Source organism: Nansenia antarctica (genome assembly GCF_963989245.1).
Source record: "Nansenia antarctica genome assembly, chromosome: 2".
Classification (NCBI taxonomy): Eukaryota; Metazoa; Chordata; class Actinopteri; order Argentiniformes; family Microstomatidae; genus Nansenia; species Nansenia antarctica.
In genome coordinates, this window is record NC_137675.1 from 44,063,348 (window position 1) to 44,077,246 (window position 13,899).

A 13,899-nucleotide genomic window follows, 5' to 3' on the forward strand; every position below is an offset into this window, starting at 1 on the left:
TCAGGGGTACTGGGGCTCCTGCCCACTGCTGTTCTAAGGTCCGTTCTCCTTGGCCTGTGCGTGTCATTAGTATTATCATAACTACCACGACTATTATCATAACTACCACTACTATTATCATAACTACCACTACTATTATCATCATTATCAGAACTACCACTACTATTATCAGAACTACCATGACTATTATCATAACTACCACTACTATTATCAAACTAACATCATCATCATCATAACTACCACTACTATTATCATAACTACCACGACTATAATCATAACTACCACTACTATTATCATAACTACCACTACTATTATCATAACTACCACTACTATTATCATAACTACCACTACTATTATCAAACTACTACTACTATTATCATAACTACCACTACTATTATCATAACTACCACTACTATTATCATCATTATCATAACTACCATTACTATTATCATCATTATCATAACTACCACTACTATTATCATCATTATCCTAACTACCACTACTATTATCATTACCATAACTACCACGACTATTATCATAACTACCACTACTATTATCATCATTATCATAACTACCACTATTATCTGAACTACCACTACTATTATCATCATCATCATCATCATCATCAACTACCACTACTATTATCATCATTATCATAACTACCACGACTATTATCATAACCACCACTACTATTATCATCATTATCATAACTACCACTACTATTATCATCATTATCATAACTACCACTATTATCAGAACTACCATTACTATTATCATCATCATCATCATAACTACCACTACTATTATTATCATTATCATTATCATAACTACCACGACTATTATCATAACTACCACTACTATTATCATAACTACCACTACTATTATCATCATTATCATAACTACCACTACTATTATCAGAACTACCATGACTATTATCATAACTACCACTACTATTATCATAACTACCACTACTATTATCAAACTAACATCATCATCATCATAACTACCACTACTATTATCATAACTACCACTACTATTATCATAACTACCACTACTATTATCATAACTACCACTACTATTATCATCATTATCATAACCACCACTACTATCATCATCATCATCATCATCATAACTACCACTACTATTATTATCATAACTACCACTACTATTATCGTGGTCATCATCATGAACATACACACCTACGGAGCTGCCCAAGTCTACTGAACACTGCCTTACCTAAATAGTAGTCCAGGTCCATCTGCTGGAAGACCAGGGTGTCTGAGCTGGGGTCCAGAGGGGGGGCATTGGGTCGGCGCCATCGAGGGTTGATGTCAGCAGAGAACAGGTCACCTGCCACAGGGTCAGAGGTCAAACACCAAAGACAGACAGATCAGAGTGGTCAGTGCCGTTTATGAATACATCAGCTAGGTATAATAGAGGAAATCCTAGGCATTTCGGACAATAAAACCACACCATAGCCGTTTGCTGTCGGCAATCTGCGTCTCAAGCGCATTGTAGTGTTTAACTACAACTTTTATGTGATGTCAACGAAATACAACATTAGGCTACACCTCACTTGTATGTTTCAGTTGTAATCTAGTTTTACAAACTGTTTTTAGCTAGGCCGACATCCAAGTAATGGAAAGGGGAAGCATTTTTGTCAACTTCTCAACTACTCAAGATCTATGCTCCAACAGTTTGAATTTGAAATCAAACGATTACTATGGGGCCAAAGTAGAGATTCTCAGCTTTAATTCAACAGATTTGTTTCTGATCAGGTTCACCAATTAAAAAGCACAATATTTAAAAAAAAATATTCTCCCCCTATTTCAAAAGCATTGTATTATAATCAGGGGTGCACATAACTTTTTGGGGCCAGTGCTCAGAGGAGCACCTAGGGATGCTGCTTGGTGCTCCCCGAGCTCGCGAGTCACGACCCGTCCCACAGGTAGGGGTGGGACGATTAGAAAATGTCATGTCACGATTATCGTGGGCAAAATAATCGCGATCCACGATATTATCGCGAGAATAAAAAAAAAAAAAAAAAAAAAACTTTTTTTTAGAATGCCAATAAAACACACTGTAATCACTTTAACTTAGATTTTGTTGTATTTGTATTGAATCATGTTAATAACATTAACATCATTTTAAAAACATCTTGACAAAAATAAAAATCTTTAATAAAATCTTAAATAAGGTAATGATAAATTATAAGGTATCACTGCATAAATAAAGGAAAAAAATACTGTCAAACAAAACTTGAACACTGACACTTTTCTGTCATCAAACTGAGTGCTAGCCTTGTGGCTTAGAGACTTGAAAGCTTCAAGATAGGTTAAAGTGCAAAAATGTCAACATGTTCACTTTTTCTGCCTTTAGCTGTGCTCGGAGAGGTGTGAGTATGTGCCCACTGGCACTAAACACTCTCTCTGAAGGAACACTAGTTGCAGGTATGCATAGAAGCCTGCGTGCAACCCTGGAAAGGTGAGGCAATGGACACGGGGCCGATGCAGCCATGGTGAGAAGGCTAGCATACGTTTATTCGCGCGCGGCTCATGTGAGAAATCTCAATTATATTACTATTTATTTATAACATACGATTATTACATCCTCCCTCTCGCCAGTTTGGGGCAACAGACTTCTCCCCTGGTGCCACGGATAGGGGTTTCAAGCGGTGGGACAGCAAAGGGATGGTTACTATCGGACATGTATATGATACGGAAATACTACTTTCATTTGACCAATTATGTAAGAAATATGACCTACCACGAAATGAGTTTTTCAGATACCTTCAGATACGAAGTTTTTTAAATAGCCAAAAAGACACTGGCCTCTGTCACCATTCCTCTCCGCTGGAGGAGATAGTCTCTGCTGGAAAGACGAGAGGCATTCTGGGGCTTGGGTATAGAGCACTTTCGAAATATGATAAAGGCAAACCTGCATTTACGCCCAAAGACTGGAATAATGACCTGAACATTAATACTGATGCAGCAACTTGGTCACTAATATGGCAATCGGCAAACGACATCTCAATCTGTAATAGGACGAAGGAAACGCAATTTAGACTACAACGTTTGCAGATTACTCCCCAACTTAGACATAAAATGGATCATAACAAATCGGAAATGTGTACAAAGTGTATTACCGAGGTTGGGAGCTTTGTTCGTTGTGTTTGGACTTGTAGATATATAGATGATTACTGGAAAGGTATAGTGGATAAAATTCATCTAATTCTAGATGTTACATTGGATAAGGACCCCATGTGTCTATTGTTTGGGTTGCCAGACAAACAACTTAAAAGTATGCATTCCAAAAGACTTCTGTTTATCCTCACTTTTTGTGCAAGGAAAAATATATTGCTGAAATGGATAGACTGCAAACCGCCTACAATAGCTGGATGGCACAAGGTAATTTTTTATATGATTCCTATGGAATATCTGACATATAGGTATAAGTGTAAGATAAAGACATTCTATAAGATTTGGTCTCCGTTCTTAGATTATATTGGTCCCAGACTGGCTGCCATTGTAATGAAAGGTTTGGTGGATTACACTCAAGAAAGTACACAAGACTAATGTGTAACAGATCTACAATGTATGGGTCACAATATTATTTACTGTGCTGGTGTTGTGCTGCCGCTGTGTTTAGGACTGTAAGACATGGATGCTGTCTCCGATGGAGGTGATCCCCCCCATATATTATGGCATTTGTTGTCATTTTCTTTTCTGTTTATTTCTGATATGTGACATGGCCTCCTCCCCCCCTGTTTTTTTGTTTTTGTTTTGTTTTGTTTGTCTTTGTTTTTTGTTTGTTAGTTTGTTTAAAAAAAAAAAAGAGAGAAAGAACATTTTCTGTTATTGTTTATGGACAATGTACTGCATAACAAAGTGCAAAACTAGTTTTCTACTATTAATGGGACAATAACCTCCCCCACGGATACTAGTTGTTGTTGTTATGTCCTGTTGTGTTCATGTCTCTGTGAAACTCAATAAAAATATTAACAAAAAAACAAAAAAACACATAGGTCACATACATTAATACATACAATAAAAACAGACAGATCAAATCATGATACAGGTGATGGTACTCCTGCTGGGCATTGCTGCCTGACGCACCTCCAACAGTGCCTTTAGAACAGGTGTGCTGTGACACCTCACTGAACACCTATGTGGGCCTTACTGGGTCATCAGCTGGGGACCACCAGTCAGACAAAGCAGTGTTTATAAAATGTAGTGCCTATTTAAAAAGTCCAGTCATTTAAAAATAATAATAAAAATTAAAAAAAATTAAAAAAAAGACGATTATGACGATTATTCAACTAATTAAAATTCTCCACGATAAAGTTATCGCGGGTGTTTTTATCGCGATTAACGATAAACACGATAATCGTCCCATCCCTACCCACAGGATGGATGAAAAAGGGATACATGGATAACTTATATTAGCAAAACGACATTTATTCATAAATAAAGATGAACGAACAAATGATTGTGTGCAAAACAAAATAAACAAATGCAAAATCAAATGACTGCTCTTTAAGCATGAAAGTCTGTCAGACTCCTTTAAACACAATGAAATCAACTGACATCTCTTTAAGCACTGCTCTGTTCTGTAAACACTGAAATCAACTTTTCAACAAAAAGTTACAGCCTAAGCATTTACTTATGCTACAAGCTCACGGTAATCATCATCACTGCTCTCTTGACTGCTGTAAGTTATCACTGTCCTCAATTTCAACCATGGTAGAGGATGTTGTAGGCCATCACTTTAAATAGCTCGTTATTTTGATTGTGCAACAAAGTCTTTTTTTTCTTATTTTTTCTAATAGAATTCCCGACCATATTCCCTGGGTCGGGGGTCGAGGTGCGATAATGAAGCTGTAAAACAAACGTCTGAAAGCTTCAGAGAAAAGAAACGTGAAGTCCCTTGGTGTTGTTTTTCCTTTTAGCGACGAGTCGTTCGGGACTGAATTTTCACGTGTCGGCATGATAACCATGCGATACGAGATACGCGGAATGAAAGTACGAGTTACGATACTTTCCGAATGTTTTCGTGAGGGGAGTCGCCGTGGTCGTCGTGATGGATTACTCGTCGGGCCTTCGGCTGAGGGGACGGCAAATAGTTACTTACTTGGTGGGGCTTGCTTCTTGGACCCAGCTGTTGGTGCGCAAAAGCGCCTTCATGCGCCTGATCTGCCGCGCAGCATGCATTTTGGCGACGCATGCGCACTGGCGCACCAGTTATGTGCACCCCTGATTATAATGTCCAAATAAAGCACTCATGCTTAGTATTTGGTCAACAATCCTTTGCATGCTGAAGTACTAGAAAAGGCTTCCAATCTCATTGGATGGTGCTCCATATGTAATCATAAAGCAACACAATGACCTTGAACATGCCATAGCAACATGTCATAGCAACATGCCATAAAAAACTAAGGAGTTTGCCAGATAGCATTGACAAATGATCTACCTCAGAATGTCTTTTCGTTGTACACAAGAGTAAAATGATTTGGCTTGGTTCCTCAACATTGGCATTGCAGCATTCAGATACAATATCCCAATAATAATAAGTAAAGTAAGTAACACGCAACATGCGTGACTAACACGCAACATGCCATCCACTCACCTACGGGGATGACATCGTGCCCAGCCTGCCCCTCTCCCTCCTCTGTCTCCATATCTGCTTCAAACAGAGCCAGTTCCTCCTCAAACACAGATGGGCTGTCTTCCCAGTCCCCGGCAGGTTTACCCCGTTTGGGCTGGGACACCCCACCCAGAGGCCCGCCGTTACGTTTGGGTTGGGACGCCCCAACCAGAGGGCCGCCGTTACGCCTTTTGGCATCCATGTGTCTGGAAGTCACATAAAACACAACATAAAACACAGATGGATGAAAACAAACAGTACCGCTTGAGCAACAAGTAATCAAGATGTTTGTCAAATGTCAAGGACATTTTCTCAGCTTCAGTGCTGATCTGATATTAAAGTGGAGGTGAAACATTACACAGTATTGCAAATTAGAACCAAGCCTGCAAACTGACATGGTTTGCTGCATGACAAACATCCATAGCCTACCTGCTCTGCACGATACATCACTACCTGAAGACAACATCCTGCACCATGCACGTTCCCCCAACATGCCTTCATAGAGTGGGGTGAGCCACCAATTTAAATAATCTGGAGCAAATGCATACTGTTAAAAATGCTAAATGGTACTTTGTATGACACCGCTCATGGTTAAATCTCACTTGATTCATATTAAGTGTTGCATAGTAGGTTGGTACCAATCATGTTTAGCTATGGAAAAATATTTGTGTGTGCCCTATATATATTTGATGCAAGGTAACCTACATTGCAGTGTGTTAGGGTTGGGCAGTAATACCGTATAGCACTGTCTTGAAAATAGCAACAGTGTCCGTTTCAACACCGTCATAAAAAAGCATATATAGCCTATAATAAACACCTGAAGAGTGTTTGTTCAGAACCACTGTCTGTGCAGTTGAAGACGCTATGAAAGTGATGACAGAACTTTTTGTTAACATCGTCATTTGTCAAATAAATAACCTGTCCAAATATACTATTTAGAATAACACTGGTCTGCTGTCACACTGGTCTGGTGTAACACTGGTCTGGTGTCACACTGGTCTGGTGTAACACTGGTCTGCTGTCACACTGGTCTGGTGTCACACTGGTCTGGTGTCACACTGGTCTGCTGTAACACTGGTCTGGTGTAACACTGGTCTGGTGTAACACTGGTCTGGTGTAACACTGGTCTGGTGTAACACTGGTCTGGTGTCACATTGGTCTGCTGTAACACTAGTCTGGTGTCACACTGGTCTGGTGTCACACTGGTGTAACACTGGTCTGGTGTAACACTGGTCTGGTGTCACACTGGTGTAACACTGGTCTGGTGTCACACTGGTGTAACATTGGTCTGGTGTCACACTGGTGTAACACTGGTCTGGTGTCACACTGGTGTAACACTGGTCTGGTGTCACACTGGTGTAACACTGGTCTGGTGTCACACTGGTGTAACACTGGTCTGGTGTAACACTGGTCTGGTGTAACACTGGTCTGGTGTAACACTGGTCTGGTGTCACACTGGTGTAACACTGGTCTGGTGTAACACTGGTCTGGTGTAACACTGGTCTGGTGTAACACTGGTCTGCTGTAACACTGGTCTGGTGTCACACTGGTGTAACACTGGTCTGGTGTAACACTGGTGTAACACTGGTCTGGTGTAACATTGGTCTGGTGTCACACTGGTGTAACACTGGTCTGGTGTAACACTGGTCTGATGTCACACTGGTGTAACACTGGTCTGGTGTAACACTGGTCTGGTGTAACACTGGTGTCACACTGGTCTGGTGTAACACTGGTCTGGTGTAACACTGGTGTAACACTGGTCTGCTGTCACACTGGTCTGCTGTCACACTGGTGTAACACTGGTCTGCTGTCACACTGGTCTGCTGTCACACTGGTGTAACACTGGTCTGCTGTCACACTGGTCTGCTGTCACACTGGTGTAACACTGGTCTGCTGTCACACTGGTGTAACACTGGTCTGCTGTAACACTTGTGTAACACTGGTCTGCTGTCACACTGGTGTAACACTGGTCTGCTGTCACACTGGTGTAACACTGGTCTGCTGTAACACTTGTGTAACACTGGTCTGCTGTCACACTGGTGTCACACTGGTCTGCTGTCACACTGGTGTCACACTGGTCTGCTGTCACACTGGTCTGCTGTCACACTGGTGTCACACTGGTCTGCTGTCACACTGGTGTCACACTGGTCTGCTGTCACACTGGTCTGCTGTCACACTGGTGTAACACTGGTCTGGTGTAACACTGGTCTGCTGTCACACTGGTCTGCTGTCACACTGGTCTGCTGTCACACTGGTCTGCTGTCACACTGGTCTGGTGTCACACTGGTCTGGTGTCACACTGATCTGATGCAACACTGGTCTGCTGTAACACTGGTCTGCGCTTTGTACTGGGGTGAGTGTTGGCAGTGTTTCCCATACATAGTCTAATTTGTCCCACCATAGTCTCACTACTTTTTTTAGCACATTTTTCAGCACTGCTCGTGTAAAGTGTTCAAGCTGGTTCACAGAAAGGCCGGGAGCTAGGACTTTGGTCCACCAGCCGCTGGCACAAATTCAGCATCTGAAATTGTCCAACAGTCTCAATATAGTCCAACAGTCTCTATGTAGTCCAGTCTCATCAGGGTAATGTAATTAATTAGGATTTGCCCACACACAATGACAAATGAGGGGAGCTTGTCAAGAAGAAAAGAAAATAGAAACTGTACATAATATTAATTATAAAATTAAACAAAACTTTAAGTTGGCTAGTCTATGGCTAGTCTAAAATGTGCATTGTGAGACAGAAGGTAAACAAAAAAGTTAGTGATTAGGCCTAAAGGACAAATAAAAGAATGAAAGGCATCTATTGAAAAGGAATATTAGCACACTTGTTCCAAGAGATATTTCATTGTTTAAAATGAAATGTCAAACCCTTAAAAACACCAATATTACATTGAGCGGTTGACATTTCCAGCTTTAGTATTTCTAAACGCTTAAACAAGTTTAACGTGGGTGCTTTTATTTTGAAGAAAAACAAATTGTTTTAGACCAAGGCAGGGCGGTGGAGCTTCACAGATCAGGGGGGTATTCCATCAACGTCGCTAAAGGAAAATCTAGGCTGATTTGTATAAGTCTCGCGAGACTCTAAGTCTGGACTTTCCTTTAGTGACATTGATGGAATTACCCCCCAGATCTACGAAGCGAGTTAGCTTTAGCTCAGACTTGGGATTTGGTCAGTTAACGCCTCGATAGCTCGATATTACTTTGTAATGGACATTTGGCAAGCTTGATACCCGTGATGAGACAACTATCGAACGAACCATCAGAGAGAGTGAAAGAAGGATTGTATTACTGTCTTGGCTGGGACATTATTATTTCATACATGACAAAGTACGACACTACTATTTGTCCATAGCAACAGGCACTGATAGAGGAGGATGCTATAGCCTTCACCCAACAGACTGACGAGAAAACTAGCCAAGTTAGTTAGTCATCAAGTCATTACATTACTAGGCATCGGCGACCCGATACGTAATCTGTCATTACAATTATGGTCGACTTCAACTACTCTTCCACTACAGCCCCTACCACCAACTTCCATTGTAGCTACACGTGTTGACTAGTAACGCAGTGAAGGGAAGAGAGTAAGTGGACTAGTAGCAATTATACACAGTCCCTGGCGAGTAACACCTAACAAAATGTTGTAGATATCTATTTACCTTTGTTTTAGATCAGGACCTGAGTTAACAAGAACTCCCGCCACTGACGTTTGTCCACCACTGGCGCGTAAAGAGCAAACGATTTCCGTTTTCCGGTAAATTGCGTCATTACGTGATTACGTGCATGGTGATTGGTTTCAGAAAGGGCGGAAGAGGCGGCTATATTTGCCATTGTGCGTAAAATAAATAAATAATAATAATAACAACAAAGAAGTCACCCTCAGTTAATCTATTCAGAGCCAGAGGATTCATTCTACTGGCTAGAACCTCCTACCACGGGGTGTGCCAGATGTTTTCAAATACATTGTTTTGGAGTGAAATGAAGAAACCCGTGTGTGTACGTGCGTGTGTCTGGAGGGAGAGATGAATGAATGAATGAATGAATGGTCTTTATTGTCATTGCTATAGTACAGGTACCAAACAACGAAATTTAGGAGGGGTGGCTCCCCCGGTGCTAGGAAAGAAAAAACTAAACAAAAACACAAGAAGGGAAGGAGCTGGTTTACATAAATAAAGGCTATGTACACTATCCACTATACTATACTGTACAGATAGACGACTAGGGTTGTCATATTGCACATAGTGTTATTGCACATTCATTTGAAGTGTCGCAGTTTGCAGGCTAGAGATGTACATATTTGTGCCTCAGCACTACACCTGATTTATTTTTATTTTTAATTTTTTTTCAGTCCAGCAGCTGCCATCAATCCGTCCAGACTGTCCAGGGCCCAGAACCTAGGTCTTTGCTGTGTTCAGGGCCTGGATGGCCCTGGGGTAGAAGCTGTTCTTCAGTCTGTTTGTCCTTGCGGCCATGGTCCTGTACCGCCTTTTCGAGGGCAGCTGGGTAAAGTGTTCGTACCCAGGGTGGGTTGGGTCTCTGGAGATCTTGGAGGCCTTCCTGAGACAGAGTGTATTGTACAGCTCTTCCAGAGAGGGGAGGGGGGCGCCGGTGATCTTCTGGGCTGTTCTCACGACTCTCTGTAGCGCATTTCTCTCCGCGATTGTGCAGCTGGAGAACCAGTTGCAGATGCCGTAGGTGAGGATGCTCTCCACTGCGCCGCGGTAGAAGGCCACCAGTATCTCCTGCTTGTTGTGTTCCTTCCTGAGGACTCTCAGAATGTAGAGCCGCTGTTGTGCCTTCTTGATGGTGGCTGTTGTGTTGTTCTTCCAGGACAGGTCATCCTGTATGTGCACCCCCAGGAATCGGAGGGTTGAGACTCTCTCCACGCTCTCTCCGTCGATGAGCAGGGGCTGGATCTCGGACTTTTTCCTCCTGAAGTCCACGATGATTTCCTGGGTCTTTGACTTGTTCAGCAGCAGGTTGTTAACCTTGCACAGCTTGCTCAGTTGCTCTACCTCATCCCTGTACGCCGCCTCGTCCCCCCCCGAGATGCATCCCACCACGGTGGTGTCGTCTGCAAACTTTACGATGGAGTTGCTGGGGTGGACGGGGGTGAAGTCGTAGGTGTAGAGGTTGTAGAGGATGGGGCTTAGCACGCAGCCCTGGGGGGACCCAGTGCTGAGTCTGAGGGCTGTGGAGGTGTGGGAGCCCACCCGCACCCTCTGGGGGCGGTCGGTCAGGAAGTCCTTGATCCATGCACATATAGAGTGTGATAGTCCCAGGTCTAGTAGTTTGGTCACTAGCCTGTCTGGAAGGATGGTGTTGAAGGCGGAGCTGAAGTCCACAAAGAGCAGTCTCGCGTAGCTGTTTCCCCTCTCCAGGTGGGATAGAGTGGCGTGGAGAGTCGTCGCGATGGCGTCCTCTGTGGACCTGTGGGCTCTGTAGGCGAACTAGTATGGATCCAGGTTGGGCGGGAGGCGTGTGAGTATGTGGGCCCGGACTAGTTTCTCGAAGCACTTCATGATGATTGGTGTGAGTGCCACCGGGCGGTAGTCGTTTAGGCAGCTCACCGTGCTTTTCTTCGGGACTGGGATGATAGTTGAGGTTTTCAGGCAGGGTGGGATGGTGGCCTGGGACAGGGACTGGTTGAAGATGTTGGTGAAAACCCCGGCCAGCTGGTCGGCGCAGTCCCTCAGCACCCGTCCCAGGACGCCATCCGGCCCCGAGGCTTTCCTGGGGTCCACCGCCTTCAGCACGCGTCTCACTTCATGCTCTGTGAGGGTGAGGCTGCTGAGAGCTGGAGAGAGTGGTGTTTGTGTTGTGGTTACCTCCGTTCGCCCCTCGTCGAACCGGGCGTAGAAGGAGTTCAGCTTTTCCGCCAGCAGGGGGTCGTCCTCTGCGGCTGTGAGCCTGTTGGCTCTGAAGTTTGTCATGTGCTGAACCCCCTGCCAGATGCATGGGGAAATAGCTATTCGGTAACAAAGCATCATGTTATGTATATCAATCATAATACATAATGCATAAATGAGAGAGCGATATGGAGTACGAAATCACTTAGAATTAAATAAATAAACAGATACACATTTAATCAGATAAATACATAATTTCTCTACATTTCTCTAGTCTGAAATAGACTCCATACATAATAATGTTGCCATATTGCATAATAACACATTTAATTTCCAAATGTATACATACATAAAATCGTGGATTTGGTTGTGTGAGTGCATGGCTATGTCTTAATGTTACTTATGTAGTCACGTTGTATTTTTCGCCATTTCCCCCTCTGACCCTCTACAGGTATTATAAATAACTTACTTGCCCTTTTCTCCCCTCTATGACAATTTTTTTTTTTTTTTAACTATCCAGTTGCTCACGTTGCTCACGAGTCCTTCTCTTTTGATTGACGGTGTAATTCACGAATCACAGTCATTCTCAGTAAATGTGATGAACCAATTGTGTCCCTTAGTTTGGGGAAACGCCCCAGTTAATTTAGGTGGTTATGGGCGGGGAACAAAGCTCAGAGAAACGCGGACCAAGAACTGTCTCATGAATAATATGTGTTAGGGCGGAGAGCAATATGCATAACCCCGCCTTCTTCCTTGCAGCAATCTACACGAGTGTTTCGTCAATCTAAATGACACACTGCGCCAACCAATGTGAATCGCCAGCGCTCGAAAAAGGCTTCCACCCCGTTTTCCTGTGTTTTGTTTTTTTGATGGACTGAAACAGATGCAAATGTTGCTATAGCTTGTCGAAGTTCGGACGACTCCGCCGCAAGGTAAGTCGCCAACATTATGGCAGTGATGAAGATCATTGTGTTATCTGTTGCCGATTTACGCGAGTGTGACTGAATGTATCCATTGGATTGCAATGCCTGTGCTGTCACGTCTGCTCACAAGCGTGCATTTCCTGAAACATTCATTGCGTAACAGGCATATCAGCCTGCCTCATTTAGCCATTTAATTAATTTAACCATTTGTACAGCCTCCAAGACCGTGCGTGCGTGCGTGTGTGTGTGCGCGTGTATGTGCGTGTGCGTGTGTTGTGTGTGTTATGCTTTGTGGTGTAATGGAACGCCAGATGTTGGGTCTGCTGTTGGGTTAACGCACGTACGCAGTCGGTGAAGGGTGTCAGTGGTGACTGCACTAGTCCAGAGAGACTCACAGGAGTATGAAACTTCACACAGACACCCCTCACGGTCTCCTCCAGTCTCAATAAGGGATTCCATTCATCGCAGAAAAGTCATAAGGCATCAGCAGTGTGTGACGTTGCATATAGGATTTTACTCTTTCCTCTGTCGCCTAATTCTAGGTGTGTGTGTGTGTGTGTGTGTGTGTGTGTGCGCGCGCGTGTGTGCGTGTGTGCGCGCGTGCGAGTGTGTGCACACAGAAGAATCAGAATCAGATCAGATCAGAGAGAGGATCAGATCAGGAAGAGAGAGATGGAATGTGTTTTCATGCAGTGTCATCATTACAGTTAGATGTTTATACCTTACATGCTCTACAGGTAACAGTAGGTTTTTTCGTCAGTTCTCTGCTACCTGGACTAACCAACTGTAGGTAGGCGTAAACAGTGTCGTATATCAGCCAGCAATATTTAATCACAGTTCTACATGTCACAGTACACTGGCCAAGTAATTTCACAACAGTGGATAGTGTGTCAGAGGAGTGAGATGCACGGTGTGTGTCTGAGTGAGAGTTTCTGTGTTTCCCATTTCTCCACACTCTTCCGTAAGTATGAACATCCCCATACAGATTTAAAGGCATAGGATTGGTCTAAGTATGGGCTCTTACACACACACTCACACACACACACACACACACACACACACACACACACACACACAGTGCTATGTGTGTGCGTGTGCGTGAGGTTTTGTTCCTGTGTCAGCTTGAGGAGAGAACATCATGTGGGACCATGACACTAAGAGAGAATGTTGTGTCTGAATAACTGAACCCAGTCAGTGTGTTTGTTCACTTCCTGTTGTTAATGCCTCTCCTGTTGGGTGTCTGACTAGTCTGCCCTCTATTCCTCATGTCATCCTTCCTCACGTCCTTCTGAAAACACATTCTTTTTTTCGAGTAAGGAGAGTGGATCCAGGATAGAGGAAAGATTATTGGGACCAACTTTCTTACCCATACCCTGTCCCACACACACACACACACACACACACGCACACACACTCGTTATCACTGTCTTGTGTTTACACTTTTGAGTCTATTCCATTATACCAGGCGAACTATACACAAATAC

The 13,899-nt window shown here is 43.3% G+C and overlaps 2 protein-coding genes across 2 annotated transcripts in view; one reads left to right on the forward strand and one right to left on the reverse strand.

Annotated features, from left to right (window-relative positions):
• Positions 1–9,338, reverse strand: part of pold1 (polymerase (DNA directed), delta 1, catalytic subunit) — a 52,532-nt gene extending 43,194 nt beyond the window's left edge. Inside the window, exons 1-3 of the mRNA XM_080523818.1 lie at positions 9,303–9,338; positions 5,626–5,849; positions 1,237–1,350 (exon numbers count right to left, since the gene is read on the reverse strand). Of these exons, the coding sequence (XP_080379944.1) occupies positions 1,237–1,350; positions 5,626–5,845 (334 nt within the window). The 5' untranslated portion in view covers positions 5,846–5,849; positions 9,303–9,338. The remainder of the gene's footprint in view (positions 1–1,236; positions 1,351–5,625; positions 5,850–9,302) is intronic.
• A 3,028-nt stretch (positions 9,339–12,366) lies between these two features.
• Positions 12,367–13,899, forward strand: part of gys1 (glycogen synthase 1 (muscle)) — a 34,675-nt gene continuing 33,142 nt past the window's right edge. The window contains exon 1 of the mRNA XM_080523674.1: positions 12,367–12,424. The gene's annotated coding sequence lies outside the window, so the exon portion shown is untranslated. The remainder of the gene's footprint in view (positions 12,425–13,899) is intronic.